This window comes from Cryptomeria japonica, chromosome 10, assembly GCF_030272615.1.
Source record: "Cryptomeria japonica chromosome 10, Sugi_1.0, whole genome shotgun sequence".
NCBI classification, from domain to species: Eukaryota; Viridiplantae; Streptophyta; class Pinopsida; order Cupressales; family Cupressaceae; genus Cryptomeria; species Cryptomeria japonica.
This window is the reverse complement of record NC_081414.1, coordinates 65,982,276-66,006,553: the sequence shown is the minus strand read 5'-3', so window position 1 is coordinate 66,006,553 and position 24,278 is coordinate 65,982,276. Positions and strand designations below refer to the sequence as shown.

The window sequence follows — 24,278 nt, the reverse complement described above, 5'->3', positions numbered from 1 at the left end:
CATTATCATGAAATCAACCAATGAGAAAATAACATGTGCTGGCATAGAAATCGAGGAAGCATCCTCCAATGAGAAAATGAATTGCCACGTAGGATCATAACAAACTATCTTCTAGAATCTTGTTTCCTTTCTCCTTTTCCCTTTTGGCATATTCAATGAATCTGGTCGTTATGCCCTCTATCTCAGTCATCGGAACTTCTGGGTAGAGTCTTCAACTGTTCTTCCATGTGCATGACTTCCTCGAAGGCTTTGACGATAGCATTCTCCTATTCAGGTTCGATCTCTTGTGTTTTGTTGGCCAATACTAGGAGTGCAAGCATATCATCCAATTGCCTTTTGGTGATCATTCCATCAGTCCCATGAAAGATAACTCTTATTCTTTCCTCCAATTCTCTAGCTTCTATAATCATCCTAGGATCAATCTTCTTCTCCAAAACGATTTGTGCTACTTCTACTATCTTATCATGAATAAGATGCATATCATCTTGAACTTGATTGCACCCATTTCCAATATCTTCAAAAATGATCTTCTTTGTGTGAAGTCGACTACTTCAATGTAGAAAGTTGGGCGTGGATCCTTCTCTTCTTATTTTCTCTCTCGATGAGAGTTCCCTGGGTGTTTTCCTTATTACTTGCAATACTAGAATGATGACGTCTCTAGTATGAGCAAATGTAGGCTTCTATGAGGACATGAGTCCTTCCAAGGACTTTTATCATTGTATCAAGTGTCTTCATTATACCCTTCATGAACTTGCTAACTTTGGTATATGAGTCTTCTATCCATGTGTCCATCAGTTGTGCTGAATTCCTCATCTTCTCCATATGATCAACTGATTCCGCGGGAAGCAAGGGAGGTGGTGTAGCTGTTGGACTCTATTGTCTCAACGGTTCTTGGAATTGCTGGAAGTAATTTCTCCACACACTTATCTCCTCTAACTTTTTATTCTTCTCTACTTTTGCTCTAAGCATATCATTATCTGCCTTTAATGAATCATTTGCATCACCTATGGCTTGCTCGGAGGTGAGTGGGACCCAAATCAATAGTCTCCATATTATATTCATCTGATGTGATTGCATCTTCATACTTGTCGACCATTGGAGTAGCTATTTGCCACTTTCGAGAACCCGAATCATCTCTAATCACCTTAGACATCTTGGTAGCTTTCTTTTTCTCGGTGACTTCTCGAGTCCGACTTAGAAGGATCTCTAAGTCATATGTTGGTTCTTCATCAACTACTATCACTTCTTTGGCTAGCCTTTCCTTAAGCCATTCAAGAATAGATGACCTCCCTTCTTCAACTTGTGTTTCTTCAAGTGTCTACTCATCTCTAGGTGGTGAAGTGGTCTCATCATTGTCTTCTTCTTCATTTCCATTGATCTCTTGAATGTGGGGAGTGAGATCCTCTTGTTCTTGTGATGACTTCTCTTTGCCTTTATCATTGTGTACTGTGGATTCCATTGATTCATTTGCTCCTTGACTCAATTCCTTATCCACTCTCTGTTCTTCGTGTCTTTCATCTTGATTTAACTCTTTTTCATGCTTGGAGGAAGTACTAGAAGGATGACTGGAATTTGATTTATGCTTCTTCCTTGATGACTCCTTTTCTCCACAATCATCTTTTCTCTTCAAACCTCTTAAGTGCGATGATTGAGAAGCACTTCCACTAGCGCTTGCATCATCTTCATTGTCTTTCCTTGCTTCTGAGTGGAATGTTATTGTTATATTCTGCTCTTTCAATTTCTAATGTTGAATGTCTATCCATATGCGAGTGTATTCCAAGACTCGTTTCACTGACTCCTTCAAATCTGTGACCTCCAAGTCAGCCCAATTGAACTGGATCTCCTTGCTTTCTTTGGCATAGGCTGATTGGAGATATTTGTCGCTATCCTGTACTTGATCGGCAACATTAAACAACTTACACTTCCTAATGAAATCAAGAGGTAGCCTAGAATACATCTTTTTCTTCACTTCCACATCATCTTGAATGTTCATCCAATAGTCTTCTAACTGCCATTGGTGTCCATACTTCTTTCCCACAATTCCTTTTACATTGTCATATGGATGAAAGTGATCTCTAGGAGTGAATGGCTTGAGTGAATATAGGGCTACCTCTCTTTCGGCATTCTCAGCTGCTTGAAGAGGACACCGCTTCAATAGAGTCTTCAAGTGAAATAGGAAAAGAGATATTGGTTATGTGCTTGTGCCTATATGCACTGACATATGCCACAATTGTCTCACCACCTCAAGTAGCAATATTATGTCTGTTGGGTAGTGTGGCAACATGTAGGGAGGAGAAGGACATCCTTGAATTCTGATATAAGTTAACTTTGGGAATTGGATGAACCATGCACCATATTGTTGAACCAATGCTTGTGCTTTTGGAGAGAGTCTTTGCTGAAGTCCACCTCGAAGCGACCTCGTGATGTGCATAGTGAATGCATTATTCACTCTCCTATAGTGTTGTTTAGTCGGATGATGAAGCTATGTATAACACTCATGCACTCTTATTTCTCCTGGTCCTCTTCCGACTATGCCTCTATACATCAATTTGAGATACTTGTAATTCCTTGCAAGAGAGTATATAACATAGGAGCTCATGTAGAATGTCATTGTGCGCATTAGTCTTCTTAGCTACAGATTGATACTGTTGCTGATGAGCCTCGCCCAATTGATTGCGTTCTTGCCATGAGTGACAGTCTCTATGAAGTAGAACATCCAATCCTAAAAATATGAAGCCTCGGGTGCACCAACCACTCGATGAAGCAGGGTGATGAAGTCTCTGAATTCATCTTTGAGATACGTAAAGCTTTTGGAGAGAGTCTTTGCTGAAGTCCACCTGAAAGCGACCTCGTGATGTGCATAGTGAAAGCATTATTCACTCTCCTATGGTGCTGTTTAGTCAAATGATGAAGCTATGTATAACACTCATGCACTCTTATTTCGCCTGGTCCTCTTCCGACTATGCCTCTATACATCAATTTGAGATACTCGTAATTCCTTGCAAGAGAGTATATAACATAGGAGCTCATGTAGAATGTCCTCAAGCGCATTAGTCTTCTTAGCTATAGATCGATACTATTGCTGATAAGCCTAGCCCAATTGATTGTGTTCTTACCATGAGTGACAGTCTCTATGAAGTAGAACATCCAGTCCTCAAAATATGAAGCCTTGGGTGCACCAACCACTCGATGAAGTAGGGTGATGAAGTCTCTGAATTCATCTTTGAAGTCCACTTTATGTAATCTATCGAGGCATCTACTCTTACCATCTCTACTCTTCAATAACCAAAACTTGTCGATGATCCTTGAACAAGCTTCTAGATCATCATCATGGGCAGACTTAGCTCCTTCCTCACTTGCGTAGATCATGTCCTTAGGCTCAAGTAGATGAAATACTTCACTAATTGTTGTCTCTGAGAGATATGCAAGTACTCTTCCATCCTTCGCCACTATTCTTCTTGAGGGGGAATCATAGTGTTGAGCACATTCAATGATTAACTCATAGCATTGCACTGCTGAAGGGAAGCCAGCTGCATTTATAATTCCGCTATCGATCATCTTCTTCGTTGTAGTAGTAGGCTCACTTGTGTACAACGGGCTTCAGAACTTCTTGGTGTCAAATTTCCCGAGATTGGTGTCTCCTTTTCTAGTCCAATGAGACATGATCTTGGTTTCTAATGCACCACTCCTCGAGTCTTCTTTGATGAGCGCTTGACGGTTCACAGTTCCACTTGGTTTAGGTGCTGCCATCCCTCACCTATAAGAGAAGTGTAAATTTGGATAATGGTGAAAGATAGGCAAGATACTAATGTAATTAAACTTATTTGCTAATGAGAATGATAATGAATAGCCCACAATATCGACTTAAATCAATCTTACATTCTGATGAATCTAAAATTAAATGTTACATAAGACTGATTTTACACCCATCTGCATCTTTTAGTAATGAAAAGATCAATATCTGACTTCAATCAGACCTATACCTGATCCTCTATCAGTCAAAACACAATACTTACCTCTGCTCCTCTTGATATTTAACCTTAAATCTGATCAAAGAGGTGTCTAATAATGCCAAGGAGTTCACTGCTCTTCAAATGAATTTTGATGCTAGATGATGAAACTCGCCTCTTATGCTTCCTCTATTGAATAAGTCCGTCCTTCTTATGGTCAAAGTTCGCTGATGATATGCTTCCTTGCTGAATTAATTTGCCACCTTCTTGATGAATTTCGCTGCACCAGTGATGTAATTCGCTGATATTGATGATGATAAAAAATTGCTTCTACTCTGTGTTGTGACCTTTTCACACATCACCCTATTGCAAATTGGGACCCTTCTTTCCTTCTTTCTAGGATTTTTTGTTAGTGCTCGTGGCCTTCCGCTTCAGTTTTGCCAAGCCTTGCTCAGTTTTGAACGCTTCGAGTCCTAGACATTGAAAGTCAGTTTTTGCAAGCCAAGTGATAACAAAGTCTGGATACCGTCAAAGTGCCTAGAAAGGCCAAAGGACGAAGAAAACAATTGATTTGAACGAATTTGAACAACTTTCTATTTTTAGAAAGTTTGCTTTTTTGCTTTTTCCTATTTTTTAGGAAGCTTTGTTTTTGGCATATTTAGCCCAATTCCCGGTATGGCTATTTTTAGAAAGTTTTCCCTATTTTTTAGGGATGTCTGCTTTTTTCTTTTTCGGAATGGGGGCCTAGGGTTTGCACTGGTGGCACTGGCATGCATCGAAAGCTATCGAAAATTTCCAAGTTTTGACCTAAAGAGCTAAGTTCCTATATTTAGGGGGTCATGGCACATTCAAAGGATAATCAGCTCGAAAAATCATCAAAGTCTGGAATTTCATCCTGATCCTCAAATGAACTGAAATTTGGCTAAGTCTGGAATGCCATCCTGGTCCTGAAATTTGACCAAGTCTGGAAAATTGAAGAATCCTCCAAAAAATAGATTTTGCATTATCACTCCTGGAGGTCCACTCTCAAACATCCTGACAATATATATGAAATATAACTTAAGGCATAAACTTAAATGTTATATTTCATATATAGTGCGCCCTCTTGAGGCCTGCCATGTTGGAGAGGTGCCTAAAGTCCGCCCCCTTGGAGATACCTTTCAAAGTCCGCCTTGGTGATGAGGCCATGAAGAGGGAGCACAAAACTCCGCCCTCCTTGGTGTCTTTCCAAAACTCCGCCACTTGGAGGGAGTATAAAACTCCACCATGCTTAAGGAAGGGGCATCAAAGTCCGCCCATGGAGAACGCCTTCCAAACTCCCCCATGTGTTGAGGTCACTCTAAAGCCCGCCATGCTTGGTGGAAAGGCTTCAAACTCCGCCCTATGCCTTGAGAAGGTAGTCAAAAGTCCGCCCATGATGGTGTGCAAACCTCTTAAAGCCTCTCTAAACTCTGCCCATGGAGAGAGCCTTCAAAAGTCCGCCCCCTTGGTGATATACCAAAAGTCCGCCATCCTTGGTGAACTCACAAAACTCCGCCCAAGCAAGCTGTCATGTCTCAAAGTCCGCCCTGGGAGTGGTCATGAAACTCCGCCCCCCTTGAAGCATAAGCTAAAAGTTCGCCTTCATGTGCCAAAGGTATCAAGTGGAACAAAGTCCGCCCTATGAGATGATGGTTGAGTGGTGTGCAAGCCTCTCAAAAGTCCGCCTAAGGTGATGAAGGAAGATGCCTATCTCTCCAAACTCTGCCTAGAAGATGGTTTCAAAGCAACACTTAAACTCCGCCCTTGGTGATACTTCAAAAAAGTCCACCTTGAGGGAAATGTAATAAATTTAAGACATGAAGTGCACATAAACATAAGGAAAGTTATAAAAGTCCGACTTTGCCTTGCAACACAATGAGAAATAAACTTCATGAAGTCTGCCTAAGTCAAAGATGAAGCCAAAAATACTAGTTAAGTATTAAGGAAAGGAGAATATTCCTTGGTGATGTCATCCAAATCTTTAGGAAATTCGAACTGTGGAAAGAATTAGAAAGTTTTGAAAGAAGATATCTCAAGATCAAGTTCAAATTTATGGACTAAAAATCAATTTAGAAACTTGCACTTTGTGAACAACAAGAAGATTTTCGAACTTGAAGAGATGACAAGCCAACTAATGACTAAATTAGAAACTTCTTCTATAAGCAAGGTCAAATTGAAGTCAAGAATGGAAGTGCATTTGCGTGTTTCTAATTGTGAAACCCAACTCTAATCCAAATAAGACATTCCTCCTTTCATTATTACACAACAAAAGTTCGAACTTTCTGAGCAAATTAAGAGCAAATTTCAGAGTTATCTTGCAGGTTGAAGGAGGTTCAAAGAAGGTTTTCACAGGTTGAGCGTATTTTTGGAGGCATTAATCATCATTTCCAGCCTTGTCCTTCATAAATGCTGACAGATTTTGGAGTATAACCAGCTAATAGGAGGCAGATCATTCGAATCTTCTGAGTTTTTCTAAAGATCTTTCTGTCTTCTTGTCTTTTTCTTCTCTCCCCATTGAAGGTGAAGTTGGTTAAGTGCAGATTTATTACATTCTCTGAGTTTTCAAAATTCGTTGGAGATGATTTTAGTGGATTTATCCAGATTTTCAGTGAGAAAGATCATGTTGGACTGAATGGGATGAGGGTTTTCAAGATTATAAGACCTGGTTTTGGATTGAAATCATATAAGTGTGGAGTTTATATGTGAAAAATTCCATCTTTTTGTGACTAAGTATCAAGATTAGAGTGAGAATACCCACCACTTAGTCATCAAGACCCTAAATATTTAATCTAAGTTCTGATTTCTAACTTAATTTCCTTTGGTTTTACAGGTCGCAAATGGTAGTAGAAGCGGGACCATCTTAGAGGTCGCAGCTGGAGTTTCAAGCCAAACGGAGGATTGAGGACAAGTTCACGGGCAAGGTTCATCCGAGCGTAAAGATAAGCCAAAATTTGGCTAAGTATGGGAAATGTTTCACAAAGAAAAATTCAGTTTCCTCAATTATGATGAAGGCATGGAGAAATTCTTCTCCAAATTTCTGGGTATCAAGAAGGAGGGCATGATTACAGCGAATGTCTGAACAACTTGATCCCATCATTTCATATTTGCAAGGGGTTATCTAGAGCTTTTACCCTCCTCCCACGCAACATAAATTAGCAGCTGAAGGCAGGATCGTCATAGAAAACACAAATGGAGTTTCAAGCCAAATTCAAAATTGAAGACAGGACCATGAGCAAGGTTCATCCAAGCATAGAGAGGGCCGAAATTTGGCTAAGTAGGAGAAATAATTCACTAAGGGATTTCTTCTCCAAATTCGAGGCACTTGAAAGAATCTCAAGGCATCAAGAAAGAAAAGTTCTCAGACTTGGTGAAAATATGGCTAAATTTCCAACTTCTTGAAGGATTTCATCTCCTGAAGAAATTAAAAAAGACAAGCTCACAAGCAGAAACAAATGGTGACAAGAAGGAATCAAATTTCCATACTTAGACAATTTCTTGACACAAATTGGAGAATTCAAGGAAGACAACCAACACGTTGAGGTGGTGCCTTGTCATCTTCCAACCAATCAGATTGTTCCAAGTCAGCATGTCCAAGTTCGATGAACTTGACTTATCCAGGAGCTTCTAGAAGGACACACTTCACAATGCAACAACCTTCTATTTTCAAGGACAAGTGTCTCAAATGTAATTTTCTCATTGGTCGAGGGTAGTTAGTTTTGGGAAACCCTAATTAGGGTTTGTAGATTTCAATCTGGGCCCTTGATCACTATTTGATCTCGGTCGTTTATTGATTTTTAAAAGCTATATAAGGCTACCTCCTCTCATTTGGAGAGTGTGAGGTTTTTGACATATTGTTGCGTGAAGGTCATTTTCGAATAAAATATTGCATGTGCGCTTTCTCTTAAGGCTTCGTAATCTCTATTGTTTGAATGATTAGCACGGTTTCAATTTCCTCAACACTTTAGTTAAAGTTAATTTAGATTTTCTTTCATGTTGTTAAATTGAATGAAGGATTTGATAAGTGTTAATTGACGGTGTATCTCTGCTCATACTTTTGGTGAATGGATGATTTCCATTTCACTATGCAAAGTTAGTTTGAGCCTATCCTCTGTGCATGCCAATATTTCAATCATAAGCACAACCCATTGAAGATTGCACCCACTTTGTGTAGTTGTCCTCAGTGTGGCGAAGCAAAGTGTGGTTTCCCGAGAGCACCCAGTTGATACCGTCTCTGGAGTTCGTAGGATTAGATCAGCCTTCTTAACCCTATCTCTTTTCTCCTTTTTTGAAAGTCTAAACCCTGGAAAACCTAAAAAAGAAAGAGCCTAAAATTGCTAAATCCGTCTAAGTCCAACAGTTCAAAGACATTTGTTAATGGAAGTCCCCCTTGAGATTTTCAGCATACACTACCCAAGAAGCTATTTCACTAAAGTCGTTTGTTCACACATATAGACCTTGGAATCAGTAGTGATTTTTCAGGAGAGGATAGAATACCTTCAGGTATCTTATTCTAATGTTTGGTAGATGATAAAACAAACACCAACACTCTGCTGCTCTTAAATTCGCTAATTATAGGAGGAATCGTTTTGATTTGATGCTGGAAATGAATGCTTGAATACCTTCTTATAGGCAATTAAGGAAAGGTTGTGTCTTTTCCTAAGTAGGCCAACCTGACTTAATAATGTAAATGTATTTCAATTTTCAATTCAAAGAGCAAGTTATATTCAATGTAATTTTTCTTTTCAAGCATATGTTATTTCACAATATAATAAATCTGATTTCTTTTCTTTGTTGCAGGTGGAGAAAGAACATTAATATTTTCTATGTTTGGTTTAAGCCCGATTAATATATACAGTGGCAATTAAAATGGTAACCCGATAATGAATCGGGGGGTTAGAACAAAACCCAATCATTATCGGTTTATCAGTTTAATAGTTTGCACTTAATTTAATCATCAGTTTGCATGAGTAACATAATTGATAGATGCTGTGACAGAATAAGGAGAGTAATTATAACATAAATATCAGATAAAGGAATAATCAGTGAGATCTGAAATTATCTATCGATGAGATAGATGATTGAATGGGAGACTTCATTTATCTTACCAAAGCTATTATGTATCAACAAATAAAATTAAGTTTGTTTTACCCTTGCTGGCCGACTTGATACAATTAAACACGTTTTCATTTAATTTGAACTTTATATTTGGCGCCAAACTAGTGTTTGATTAGTCTTTGAAAGTGCATTGAAACGTAAGGGATTTCGCTCTCAACAAGGATCTCATGAAGTTCGCTCCTAAACCCAAGCACATGAAGTTCGCTCTTGAAGGCCAACACATGAAGTTCGCTCCACTTCTCATACACATGAAGTTCGCTCTGATTTGGGTGCACATGAAGTTACTTTCAAATCTCGCCTTTCATCTTTTTAATTCAAAATTACTCTTTCCAAACATCAAATCAGTTCAAGGTAAACAATCTCACATCTTTTCTTGGGCAAATGAAGGAAATTCGCTCTCATTTAGGAGCACCCGAACCTCTGCACTTGAAATTCGCTCTTGATCTCATGCACATGAAGTTCGTTTCAACTTGCATGCAATTGAAGTGAATTTCAAATCAAAATTGAGCTCGCCCTCAATCACTTCATTGCTTCATCAATTCAATCCTTAGGTTTTTATTCATTCATTCATGAAAGCCTATCAAACTTAACTCATGAAGGCATAAAAGGAAAAATTTGCTCCTATTAAAGAGCACATGAAGTAAACTTCGCTCCAAAGAAAGAGCACTTGAAGTGATCTTCAAATCGAAATCATGCTCACTATCTTCACTCATTATAACTAATTCGCACTCAAACAAGGCTTCTAAGGCAAATTCACTCCAAAGGTGATGCTCCTGAAGTTCACTCCTGAGGTCATGCAGCTGAAGTGAATTTCAAATCAAAACTAAACTCCCCTTCGCTCACTTACACTTACTCTCTCAACTTTAATGCGTCATGTCATGCTCATCATGAAGTCTTCCGAGGGATTTTCGCTCTGAGGGAGGGGGCACATGAAGTTCGCTCCACAAGAGGTACACATGAAGTTCACTCCAAATGCTATACACATGAAGTTCACTCTCAACTAAGGGCGTTTGAAGTGAATTTCGCTCCTCAAGAGGAGCACTTGAAGTTTTCGCCCTCAACCTTAAGCACTTGAATTAGTTTGAAAATGCATTTTTGGTTGAACCTCATGTCTTACTATAAGACCTCAAAACTCATCTCGAATATGATTTCTTCCTCAACTTGAGGCAACAAGAGTGAAATTCGCTCTGGGAGGGGGGCACTTGAAGTTTCCCTATCTAGCAGTCTCTCACACTCTTCAGTTGAACTCAAGATGACTTGACTTTTCATGATATCTAGAAGCTACGAACTCACTCATTTCTCTTGCAAGAGGGAGATATTAGACTAAGAGAATAGGACCTGAGCAAAAAAAAAGGGGGTCCCCATTTTGATGGGGCGATGTGTGAAATGGTCACAATAGGTAGTTATTTATAAAGTAGTTGCATGCAAATTCTAAATTTTTGTTCAGAAAAGGTACCTCACAGGTAACCTGGAACCTATAGTTAACTATTTGGAAAACTCTAACAGAAACCTTATCCATCTACTGTCCTGGTGATGAGACACAGAGTGACCTGAAATATCAATCAGAAAACTTGTCACACAGATTTATCCCGAAGATTTATGCTTTACCTATGTTACGGGGTGCACCTGTGGACAGGCCGAATCCCAGTTCCAGTCTGGTCTGCCTGTGGGTTCAGGCAGGTTGTGGCATATTAGATTCAGGTTCATCTGGTGCAAACCCGAGATGACCAGATGAACCCATGGCAAATCCATTAGCACAGTGGTGCTTTTTTTATTTTTTTCCTGACTTCGGCTGTGCACCCCAGAATTCTTCCTCAACCGTAAAAGTGACTTCTAAAACACATGAAACACCAAAAGCGAAAAACTTACTATATGTACATTCCAACTCGCATCTCCTTTCACACAAACAACGTGATTACAAGGAAGGGGACACAAAGTTTTGAGATATAGAGCCAGCACATTCTGACTTGGATGCTTCCACTTCCCAGCATATAGCATTTGAGGAGTTTGAAAGCCAGCACAATTTAGTGCAAATGGCAATGGCAATGGCAATGGCAATGGCACTGGCACTGCTTGTGGTTCATCTAATGTCAATAATGATGATGATATTGATGATTTAAAAATCCATTTGATGATTAAAAGTTTAAAACTAATTATTGAACTTAACATTATTATTTTAATATTGAACTTGAAGTTTGAAAGATGAATATTTTATAATATTTACAATGCATGTTTTAAATTTTAAAATGACATTCAACTTCATGTTGTTTATACAATACTGTGTGTTATTCTAATCTTAATTCATGCTTTTAGGCTGCATAATTTTTTGATGTTTTTGTATGGATACCCAGAAAAGGTTAGCCAGACCAACAAACCTGTACCAGGATCCTCCATACGAGAACCAGCAACTTAGGATATAACTGATGTTGTCTGTGAAAGCTTAAAGTCTCTGAAGACTCAACTTACATAGTCCAGGATTTTCTTGAAACACAGTAAATCAATATGAATTGCCAAAATCACAGTCTATTTTTACCGACCCAAGTGCAGCTTGGTAAGAAATAAATGACGAGAGACTTTATGAAAGCATACAGTCCTAAACATCAGAAGTTTATCAAATGCTTGAAACTTGGTTCAAATTTGATTAACTGAACCCCAAGATGTATTATTTATGTCCAAGTTGTAGATCCTAAGTTTTCTTTTTGCTCAAAGTCCTGAACCAGCAGCTGAATCGTAGATATCTTTCCTGGGCATCATTCTCTATATCAATGCTACAAGATTATCATCTTGCAAAATGTATCAGTGTAACTGAAAAAGGTCAGCAATCTCAAAATGTGCACTCCCTAAGAATCCCTTTAAACTAAAGCACTTCTAAGAGTTTTCTTGATTTCTTGTTAATGCAATAACCTCAACTCGCCTTAGTTCAACATTCTCTGTACAAAATCCATTGCAAATGGGCTTAGAAATACACACTATAGCACAAGTCAAAAACACAAATTACAATATGCACGGTTCATTGTATGAAGCATACTTTCAAAGTTGAAACCAATACTCAGGAAAGACGAATTGACCAGACAAATGAAACAACTAACAATACAAAAGACAGGCAGTTTTCACATCTTATAAGATAAAACGAAACATGATCATTCCTGACTGCACTTTATTATCTTGATTGGTTGATCCCATACAAAGTTGTGGAAACAAGTTTAGTTGCTTGAAAATTCGACAGCATCTGCATACCATCTGAGTGAATGGTTATTATGCCTTGTAATATAACATTGGCTAAAACTAAAGGCAAAGGACAGAAATGAGATAACATAATTCAGGGCACATCACTGTAATCAATTTTTGTAGTAAGGGATAGCATAGTGAGTTACATTTCTTCCGCTTCTTTCTTTTTAACAATTGCTTCTACAAACTCCCATTCATGGGGCTTTTGGCGTTCATACTGCTTGTGTAGACAGATTAAAAATCAAGTGCATACCACCACCTCAGGTTTTCTGAAATTGAAATTCAATGTAGCAGTGCTTGATCCAGGATTATCAGGTGCAGACTGTATCATCCACAATTTCAAGGGCAAGGTAGTGATGGCTACCTCCAGGAAATTAAATCTGGGAACTAATAACAAAGCAGAAACCCAGACTCTAGTTTTTGACCTGTGGCTTCTCGGAACAGTTTGTCATAAATTATAATAGAAAGAGATTCGATGATATTGATCAATGCAATTCAAAGGTGATCAGCTCTCAACCAGAGATTGGACAATATATTAAAGAGTCTTGGGTATTGCTAGGCTGGGGATTGCTAGATTCCTTCATCAACTTTGAATGCCAGCATTGCCATAGTGAGTTGAATATGATTGCTGACTCTTTGGCCAACCTGGAGATTGACAAGCCTTAAGAGGCTATTTCTTCCAAGTTCATTGGAGAGTGGTATGATGAAAAATTAAACACAGTTTGCAAAAGTGAAAGGTTTGCAATGACTTCTGCCCTTGTGAAACATTGTAATCTTGATCACAGATGCCCGCAACTCATTGAAATTAACTGCTCATGATTTTGTATGTAGAGCAACTCTTCAAATTGATGAACAACGGACATTTGGCTCCTGTCATCAAGCTGGCATCCGGAAGGTTTGCCTGAGGTTGGCATTATTTCTTGATAAATTTGGGCTGGTGTGCTTTTCATCCCTACACTATGAGATCCATCTTTGCCTTTTTTGATTCATGGCTTTTTTCTCAGATTTGAGTTTTCCTAACTATCCACTGTTTCTACAGCTCATGAGCAATGGAAGGAATGAAGTTTCATACCAAGAAAAGTCTCCATAATTCAGATGGGAAAAGTCTTTAATTTTTGTTTTGAGGACATTCTGGAGGCTATTTTAATAGTGCTAGGAAAATATTTTATGAATGGTAATGACCTAAACAAGATTGATTCAGTTATAGCCACTGAATTTGTTTTCGAGCTTTAGTTCTTTCGAAGGAGTTGTGATGTTATCCACTCCTTAGTGTTGTTCCACATCAAACCTGGGTATAGACTTGGCCTCCAAGAAGTTTTAGAAGTAGCAAAGCTTAAAGCTATAAGGGGCCACCCACAGACAGTGCATGCCAATGAAATTCCATAAGGAATTGGAAAATCGAATTTTTAAGCTGGCCACTGAATTAGAAAGGGTAGAATTGTATTTGGTTTATGGCATTGGGGCTTTCGAAATGAGGTTAGAATTTATAAATAGAAAGGCTCCAATACATAAAAATATGTTGCAGAAGGGCATCTAAACAATTTAGAGGCTGTGAAGAAAGCTATAGAAGTTTTGATTAGAGCTGCGAAATCTGGAAGATTTATTGGTGATTTGCTCGGTGGACACAAACACAAACAGACTTGTTGTGGTGGCTTGTCTTGAGGTGAATGTTGGAGAATGCCCATAAACTTGTCTAAACTCAAACAATTTATGTCTATGTATTAATCCCTATGGCTTTGTGTCTTAGCCTGGTAATATGTATAGAAGGGATAGGTAGCCCCTACACAGTTGAGAGGTCTATCCTTCCAAGAAGTAAAGCCATGATAAACTTGGCCACAACTTGGCTATGAATGAGTTATGGAAACCTACTAACTTGCATTTAATGATGATGTTGGATTGATCCATTATGATTTATGGGTGTGAACAACTCTTATAACGTATGGATGGTCTACCTACTCTTAATATGCTATTGGATCTATGTTGAGTTAGGGAATGAATACCTTAGGATGGCCCTTCCCAACTATGGGTAAGTAGTGCTTATTAAAAAATAATATATGGTGTTTTACATTTATACATGTTGGGCGATCAATGGTATGCTAAGCTTTATGATTGGAATGCCATGTACTCAAAACTAGGATACTGCTACTACCATGGGTTTAATCTCTATCTAAAAAATAATATATTTCTAAATAACATTTTTTTTTTAAATTTTAAAGAAAATTGCTACCTAGGGGTAGTTATCTTTCCTTTAAAAACAAAGAGATTTACATAGTTAAGTGCACAAAGAGAACAACAGAGTACGGAGAGCCTCAATGACTTCCTAGGACCTCTCAATCTGTGCAGATGGGAACAGACTCCCATTGTTTCACATAATGAACTCATATGTTTCCAGATTGTTATCCACAATCCCCTCTCTCAGCACCTTGATAGTCTCAAATTATGCACATTCTCCAGTAGATCCTTCACATCAAAAGCATCAACCACCAAACTTGTATGCGTCGTGGGATTTAGTCCCTTCAAAGCTGTCGTTGTGGCCTCCCTCAACCCTAGGGTTACCATCCTCATGATTGCCCACTCGGTCACCGCAAAGTCCCCTGTGGTTCTGACAACATTGTATATAAAGCGCTCCAATAAGGCAACGTTATGAGTATGAGACCTAGACAAAATCTGGTCCCCCAAGATCTTCCTCACGACGTCTTCCGCCGCGTCACCTTCAACGGAGAAAACATCCTTTAGTTGCAATGTAACTAACCCGTAGTCACATTCACACTCGACCCTTGAAACATTAACATGCTCAGACAACGCGGCCATAGTCGATTTTGTCTCAATCTTCATCTTATTTCCTCTTTTGGTTTCAATTTATAGATAGAGCCTAGCCACCGCCAAGCGGTGAAATGGATTCACAGGTTCCTTGCTTATTATGTCGATCTGTCTTTGCTTAGCTTAAGTTTCCAAGATTCAGACCACACCAAGCCCCCAAATCTCTAGCTATGATCTCGACCTCTAACTAGTTGATCACATGATTTGACAAAAAATTCGCTTCATTGTTAGCTTCTTTGTAGATGTGTCTAATCGTGAAGTCTGTGAAAGTGCGGAGGACAACCAATATGCTCTCGGTCCACATACGAGACTTCCAATTTGGCGATGAACCTATTATGATGGCTTGGACTACATTCAAAGAGTCACCTTTGTTGTAGACCCATCTCCAAAGATTTCCTAAGACTAAACAAGAGGGCAGCAAACTCTGTGTTGTTGTTTGTGCCTATCAATAGCTTTATGGATCCTCCCAACACCAAAGCTCCCTTGTCATTTCAAACGATGAATCTTGCGCCTGATGGGCCGGGATTTCCTCGTGAGGCGCTGTAAAAATTCATCTTCAATCGCCCATGAGGAGAACAAATTCAACGTGCCTCTTATCTTGCCCTGCTATTCTGTATTGACGCCACTTTTGGAGGGATCAGATGCGGCCATGTCTACACCATGCAATCATCCCATAAAGAATAAGCATTAACTTTCCTTGATGCCACAAATGAATTTTGGTGCTCACAAATGGCTATCTCCGTCTTGACCAAAATTCCCTATGTACTATTCTCCCTGCCATTGAAAATCTTACAATTTAGTTCTTTCCAAATAGTCCAGATGATGGTAGCCGAAATGGCATACCATAATCCACCCCACATCGCTCCTTTATTCAATGTTGGCCAAATAGTAAAAATTTCTTTCAAACTACCTAGTAGCGGACATTGGAAATTTAACTTAACAAAAAAGAAATACTAGCATCTTTGGGCCACCTCACATTGGGCAAAAAGATAATCGTTTTCACATGATTATAGCATATTGAGCATCTAAAAGGGCCGACAAAACCCAAACTCATCAACCTTTCCCCTGTCAAAATTCTATTTTGAACAGCCATCCATTAGAAGGCTCCAGCTTTGGCAAGATGCTCGGATGCCAGCACAAATTTGTACGCCACTCACATCTTTCCCAATCCTTCCATAGCACCTCATATCCGAGCTTAGTCGAATACTCCGCTGTCTTGGCCGCACACCAAAAAATTTGATCTTGACCGTCTAAGATCAAAACCTGTCGCTTGTCCAATTCTGACTTGAGGATCTTCTGACTATCTTCACTCAAAATCACCAAATTTTTCCATCTTGTGATATAGAACCCGTTCCATTCAACAAACTCCAAGTAACCTCTGACTTTGTGCCCCCAAAGTGGAGTCAACCTCTCCCTAATTCCTATCATCCCAAGGATGTCAATCATCCTCTCATAATCGTTCCACGAATCCATCCAAAAATTTGCAATCCTCCCATCTTTAACTCTCCACAAGAGATGATCAGTGATAACATGCTTGCTCCTAATCATATGGTTCCAGAGCAAAACCATTGGGGGGGTTGGCAATCGTCAAAATACGCTCTGGAGTACATGTGTCCAAATACTTACATTGTAGTACTTTAGACCACAAAGACTCCGGCTCTTTGAAAATCCTCCAAATCAGTTCAGCTATTCAACCCTTATTATGAGTCATTATGTCATTTTTGCCAACGCCCCCTGCCTTTCTAAATAAAATTGAATGAAGTGAATGGAATTTGATTTCTTGTGAGTTTGTATTGGATTATGTATAATATTTGAATAAAAGCCAACTCATGTGGGTTTGTATTGGTTTATGTATAAATAATATTTGATTTCAAGGAGCAAAGGGGGGCAATATTTCTTGTAGGTGCACTTGGTGTATTCACATTTGATTGGTGATGTGTCAAACACTTGAGGAGATGTAAACATTCAGAGGAAAGGTGTTTCATGTGAAGATGTTTAGTGTGTTAATTATGAATCAGTAATTGACTCCAAGACCTATAAAACAATTGTATAGTGTAATAGATCCCTTTGGGGTAATGTAACTCCATTAATTAGAGTAGGCTGCAAACCCTCCAAACAATATGTTTTAGATCAATATTCTTGTACCCTCTAATGTGACAATGTTGAACAGAGATCAATATAGGAGCTAACTTCTTGGCATCACAACTAGGGTTAAGAAAGGTACTCTATGGGAGCATAGGTAGAGGATAATTATCCTCTTAATGTAGCTTGTCCCACTCATCCTAATGTGATCACTGAAATTGTAAAACCTATGACCCACTCATAGATAAGCTTATCATTGCTCCAACATGATAGGAGTCAAGAAGCATACTCTGCCAAAAGAAGTATTCAATCATATCATAAGGTTGGTTGGCTTTCAACAATAGAATGTATATGATAAATGTCACCAAGCTACCCAATTTCATAGGGTTTAGATAGGCTTTCACCAATGGCCAAAAGGCAATGGATGCCAAGATCTACCAATCTCAAGAGTTCAATATTGGCATTGGTGTCTCAAAAGAAATGTGTGTGCCTCCTATGTCAGTGAATGCCAAGATCTACCCATCTTTCATGGGCCGACATATGATAGATGATCATGAATTTAATATCCCTCATTTATATATGGAGCCATTTACATATGACTGGATGCAACCAAAGAAGAATGATATTACTACAAATTCCAAAGCAGCTTTTGTATGTGACAGCGAATCAAAGACTAGCACTTCTAGTGCAGGTTCTTCTCTCCACTTTGGATACAAAGGAAGGGGGCTTGGACTTAAAGAGAATGATAGTATTGAGCCATTTCAGCTAAAGAAAAGTAAAGAAAATGAGGGTATTGGATATTTGCCACCACTTCTTGATAAAGGAATGAACAAACACAGAGAATAACAAACATTTAACATCAGTGGTATCTAGCACAAAAAACCTGCTTCAAGTTTCAATTATGCATCTTTTACATACAATACTTCTTACATGGTTACAACTAGTACAGAGCGTTCCACATCTAGTTATTCATTAACAAGTTAATATAGAGAATGGTTCTTGTGCATTGAACAATCATGTATTTTCATTTATACTTCCAAATTTCATTAATTATTAACATTTGAGTATTGTATTGCCAATTATTAGAGTCCCCACTCCATAGTACAGATCCAACCTTTAATTTTCCTACATCTAAACCTAGGGTAAGACTGCTAAGAAATAAAATTTAATCATGGGGCAAAGCCAACTTGATCCCAACTAGCAATTCAAGTGTGAAATATTCATATTTGAATGATGGGGTGTTGTATAAAAGGATAAGGCCCTAGGTCATTTACAAATCACTTAACGAGATTCAAGTGCAATTACAAAACGTTATTCGATCAAAGGAGCATTACATCAGCATCTACATACATAAGTACAAATATACGTATTTAGCATTTTGGTTTGCACATCTTCAATCTTCTTCAAAACATTGTTGAATTAGTACATAATACCTATCTACAATCAAGAGAAGTTGTGGATTCCTCCACTTGATGGCAGTCTTAGTGGTGCTTTAAGAACCACCCAATCCAAATTTACAAAGCTAAAAAGTTTCTTGATTAAACAAGATACAAGGATCAAGAAGGCACATGCGGATTTGACCTTGGACATAAAACTACGCATTTTTTAAGCTACATTATCACAAATCCAATACAAGGTTCCAAAGTTAGACGACATAGTATGTGCTATGAAAAAACATTCCTTGTCACATAAAAAATTAGCACGCCTATCCCACTTTGTCAATTTTAACATTTATTTTAGTGTATGTTTAAAAGTTTCTCTAGACTTGGCTCATTTATCTAGGTTATTTTGATTAAACACTTGGTTATTGTATGCAATATTTATTAGCCTAAATATTTATTGCAAGGTGTGTTTATTGCTCTACATATATATACACATACAATTGTACATAAGAATATATATGGCTTTCTATATATTTAATATACATATATATTTATAGGTATATCCATATCTATATCTATAAATGTCTATATGTGTGTGTGTCACATATGTGCATACACATTATAGACCTTGAAATCTCACATATGCTCATCACCATACCACTCCCCCATCTCAACACCTAACGACATCCACTCATTAACATAATTCATCTTATCTTAATTGATCCACTTTATCAAAATCAAATAATTTATTATTTAATTAATTTAAATACCAAAATTAATTTAATAAAAATCATGATAAATCAACTCAGTAAACAAATCAAATCAAATCAGTTGAGTAATTGATCAAAATAATTAAATAATTCCATTAAATAAAAAGATGAGTTGATTAGCTAAAAATAGCTACCACCTCTCCACATTCACTTCACCATTAATAGAGTAAACTCGTGATCCAAAATCTAATCCTAGCCATTCATCCATCTCATCAAAAAAATCCATCATTTCCTCATTTCAATTTGAAGCAAGTATATGCTATCAAGCAAGCAACAAACATTTTTATCATTTACAAAAGCGTATTCATTTGTCAAGAGGTATTGCATTATGTTTAAATTTGTTATGTTTATGCAATTCATCTTTTCCACTCTATATGAGGTGAGTTTTTTATTCAATTTTTTTAAGTTCGAATTTATTTTAATATTTGAATGTTGTAAAAAATTGATATTTTGGATCAGTTAATATTTTAATAGATGAATGTTGTGAGATATCAAGATGGAGACAATGATGTGGACGAGAGCATATGCAAGATTTCAATGTCTACGCACATATATATTTATATATCTATATATCTATATATGTATATCTGTATCATATGTATACCTATAAATATAGGTTGTATATGTATCATTTGTATATATGTATTTGTATAAACATATGTACAAATACCTTTACCTTTTATAAGTAAGAATATGTAAAAACTTACAATGGATGTGTATATAGACAGAAATATACATGTATGTACTTGAGAGTTGAGCATGTGTACGCCTGCATGTGGGGAACGATCATGAGGATAACACTTTCAGCTCTTAGGAGATTAGAAACATGGATTATTGAAATAATGGTAATAAGAGTCCTGTGATACGCGGAGAACACAAAATTTGTATAGCTAAATGATACATTTTGATAGGCTCTAAAGTATGAAGGCTATAAGTTGTCATCATCATCTATACATATAAACATTACTAGGTATAGACGTGTATTATAAATGGATAAATACTTGCAGTTGGGTGCTCTGAAGCCATAATGGGAAAACCCCAAATGTAATCTAATCAAGCCGTCATAAATAAGATCCTGTGAAACCATTTTGCAAAATAATCATCTGCATTCCCTTCAAGCCATATTAAGGCAAAGATTCCTAACATTGAAGTGCTCACAATATTTGAAAGAAATATGCAGTCATTCGGAAAGGATTATATCTACAGCATTTCTACTGTATCAATAACTACACAACATCGTATATGATCCAAATGCCAAATCCCAGCCCAGAGGCCAATCCGCCTCCCAAACACCCATAACATTCAAATCGAAAACGATGATCGCGCAAAGATCGAGACGCCGACTAATCTAAATTACTACGGCTGTTTTCCCCAATTGACATGTGAGATTTCGAATGCCCAAATGGGAACAGATTAAATTAATCGCAAAGAAAATTAATTTTAAACAAATTCAGGACCGAGAAAGACCCTAAAGAGCATTTGTCTTTATTTACCTCGCTAATGGACTGTTTTCCTTCAACGGCGGCCATTTTTGCTTCCAAACAATCCTTCGGGTTCAATGCAGGCGTTCCGGAAAGAACGAATGAGAAAACTGCGACCAACGAACTAAAAAAGATTTTATTGGTAACATTTAACGATGGTTTGGAATCCGCCAATAGCTATCTACCCTTCTCGTGTGTAGAAGGAGATAGTTGGCACTAGTTGATTGGAGGAATAGCAAAGTCAATTCCGCTAATTAAACTTGACAGGGGTAAATTCGATGTCTCGTCCTTTAGTGATTTGGCACGTGGAATTGTATTAATTTGTAATGATGAAATTAGCACATTTCAATTAAGTTTGTCTTATGGCTTATTTGTAGTCCATTCCATCACCCCAAGTATTTAGGGCTTGCCTTATCTTAAGTGATGAGCTTTTATCATGATGTGAGCTTGAGGTCGTTTGGCTCTACTCTCAGTTATCAAAAAAATATATATTAATCCTATCTTTATTGTAATTTCATTCTGACTTACTTTCATGAATTCTTTTTTTTGTCTCAAAATTATCATTTTAATTTAGGACTCATTTTTTAGTAGTTCGGGATTGAAGAAGTTCAATCTCACAATATTGTAGTGGATTTAAAATTCAAATCATCAAATCAAAGTTCGAATTTTTCCATCTCTTTCTACTACGAGATAACCTAATATACATTTGTCCAACAATTGTTGTGTTATGATATGTAATGGCATTCAATGGACAATTAATTCATAAACAAGGAGAAAATCATTAGAGCACACTTTAATTTCTTGAAGAAAATATAGAACTAGAAGTATATTTGCATAGAATCCACTGAAATGTTAGCAAATAGTATCTTCAATATCACTCATCATCATTGATGAGCTCACCAAGGGGTCGATTTAAAAGAATGCACTCATTTATCAAGTGGGCAATCTCCCTAATGACGCTCCTAGACAACACCTTAACATATTCAAATAAGAAGATGATGAAGGTGAATAGGTTTTTAATCACGCGTTCAAACAAAATAATCTTGCAAAATATATGTCAATTTAACAAATCAAATCAATTTCGTGTGTGATTGGGATTGATACCATACTATTGAGTCTAAATTATAAAAAAATCTTATACCACATAGATTTTGAGAGAGTCATCAAATCAAAGACAAGAATTTCTTGAGAGTGATAAATCAATTCAACGGTGTACCTATAGTGTTTCTTCATAATCAATTTTAAAGTTATCAACCCTTGATCCTATTATGTATTTTCTATAAATTTATGTTAGTTTCAATTAGAAATTTAAATCTAATAAATCTAAGTTAATTTTGTGCACGTTGATTGCAAATTTATTACTCTGGATATATTTGTGTATTGTGATTTATTTCATTATATAAAATGGTGAACCCAAATTATTGAACCCCCAAGGGTTTGCCTACGACATCTTTGTTTTTAGATCTATTTTTATGCATAGTTGATTTCTAAATTTCTTATAAGACTTTGATTACTCCTTTGTGTGTTTTCATTCATTACTCTACTCCTCCTAAGGTTTTTTCTTATGATTGCTAGATCTTAGTTGCCAACCTACCCACCCTACCCACTTATGTGTAGGCCTCTAAGGTTGCATTCTATACTTCTTTTAGATTTGATTAGGAATTATTTTTCTAACTTTTATTCTCCCTTAGGTGATTTTTATCCATACTTTTTTTTATCTTTTAGGGTTTTGAGTGTGTATTTATTTTTGGTCGGTAATAGTTGATTTTATTTGAGAAATCGGGTTTTGAACTGGCCCGAACTAGGTGGGGCTACAAATAGGGAGCCCCTCCCCAAGGAAAATAATCTTGGTGTAGATCAATGAGTACGTTGTTGATTTTGTTCCACCTTCTCTTGGGAACAAAGAAAATTGTTGATACTCCCATCCTTTATCTATTTATTCCTCTTCCTTTTAACCTCTATCCACCCTTCTTCTCATGCATCCTCCAATACCTTCAAATTTGAATCCTCCACCACCGAAATTTGTGAATCAATAACAGTCACTCCTGTGATACTCCCCATCTTTGAATCGCTTTCACCACTCCTTCAGCATCCCCACTCTTTCCCTCCTTTATCACCCCGCTCTTTAATGGGCGTAAGTATACCCTGAGCTCTTACTCCATTTCATTGCCATCATTTTTATCACCACTCAAATATTAAGGGGAGCTATGATCCACCACCACCTTCTCTAGCGTATAAAAATGAGGAACCTCTTCCTTCCACCAATACGTCAGATGCTCAACTCTACGTTTGTCACAAGAATCAGCAAGATTCCCAATTTAAAAGCATCTCCTACATATGAAGGGAACCCCTTCAAATTCCACCAGTTGAACCCAATTCCCTCTCGAAGATTTGAGAGAGATCTCTATTGGAAGATATTTAGACACATCCATCTCTACCAAAATATGAGCAAATGTGGTATGTAACAAGTTTAGAGAACCTATTGGTAAGAGACGTTGTTCTAGTGAAGATCGATAAATGAGAAATGCTTAGAAGTTGTCATTGATGGCAACTCAATTCATAAATCATATTCGGTGCATGTAAATTTGATTTACTAGAAGATGTATTATCATTTGGCATAAAGCTAGAAGGTAGAATACAATATCTGACAGAGTACGAGTACAGTGTGTAGATCTTGATTTGGGTTGTGTAATTTTGGTTACGGTGATAGAGGCAGATGATTCAAGGTTCAAGGCAGTTTATTTTGTGATCTCGGTATCCGATGTTGATTCATGAGCAAGATTGAAGGTCTGATATCCAATAATTCAGGTAGAATAGAGCTATTTTGATGTAACGTGTGATCTAAAATCTTCCAAAGATTTTGGTGATTGGGTTGACATGTGTAAAGCCTATTATCATTTTTTGGGGGTTCACATATGGATTTGTGTACGGATTGAGTCGACTTGGTTACACGTTTCATATTGTGTGGTATGTGGTTTTTGGAAGCCGATATGAGAATTGATTTGTTTTGTTAATGAGGATATATAAGATCAACTCGTATGATCATTTTGATATGGTGGATGTGTAATAGATGTGTGAATGAGCATCAACGTGCAAATTTGGTGCTCTGGTATATGACTGTGCAGCAGAATAGAGCAGATAAGCAAAACAAAGGAAGACAGTCAGATTATGCTTAAACGAAACTACTATTTGGCATTAGTAGATGTTATTCTTCATTTCAAACACTATTGTAATCTTTTGTAATCATTTGTAGGATAGTGAGTCCTCCGAGTTGTAGCCCTCTTTTGTATTTGAGCAGTGAGCTCTAGGAAATGAGCCTGAATGCAAGTGCATTCATCTCTTTGTAATATTACCATACTTGTAATAAAAGTATAATAATATTGTGGGTTCAAATCCCACCGTGGTTTTTCCCTTTTTGGGTTCCCATGT

At 37.4% G+C, this 24,278-nt stretch overlaps 1 protein-coding gene across 1 annotated transcript in view; it reads right to left on the bottom strand.

The window, feature by feature from the left end:
• The window catches only part of LOC131033254 (cytochrome c oxidase subunit 6b-1), a 49,392-nt gene extending 28,375 nt beyond the window's left edge, over positions 1-21,017 (bottom strand). Inside the window, exon 1 of the mRNA XM_057964425.2 lies at positions 20,862-21,017. Coding sequence (XP_057820408.1) covers positions 20,862-20,897 — 36 coding nt within the window. The 5' untranslated portion in view covers positions 20,898-21,017. The remainder of the gene's footprint in view (positions 1-20,861) is intronic.
• Between the last annotated feature and the right edge of the window lie 3,261 nt (positions 21,018-24,278).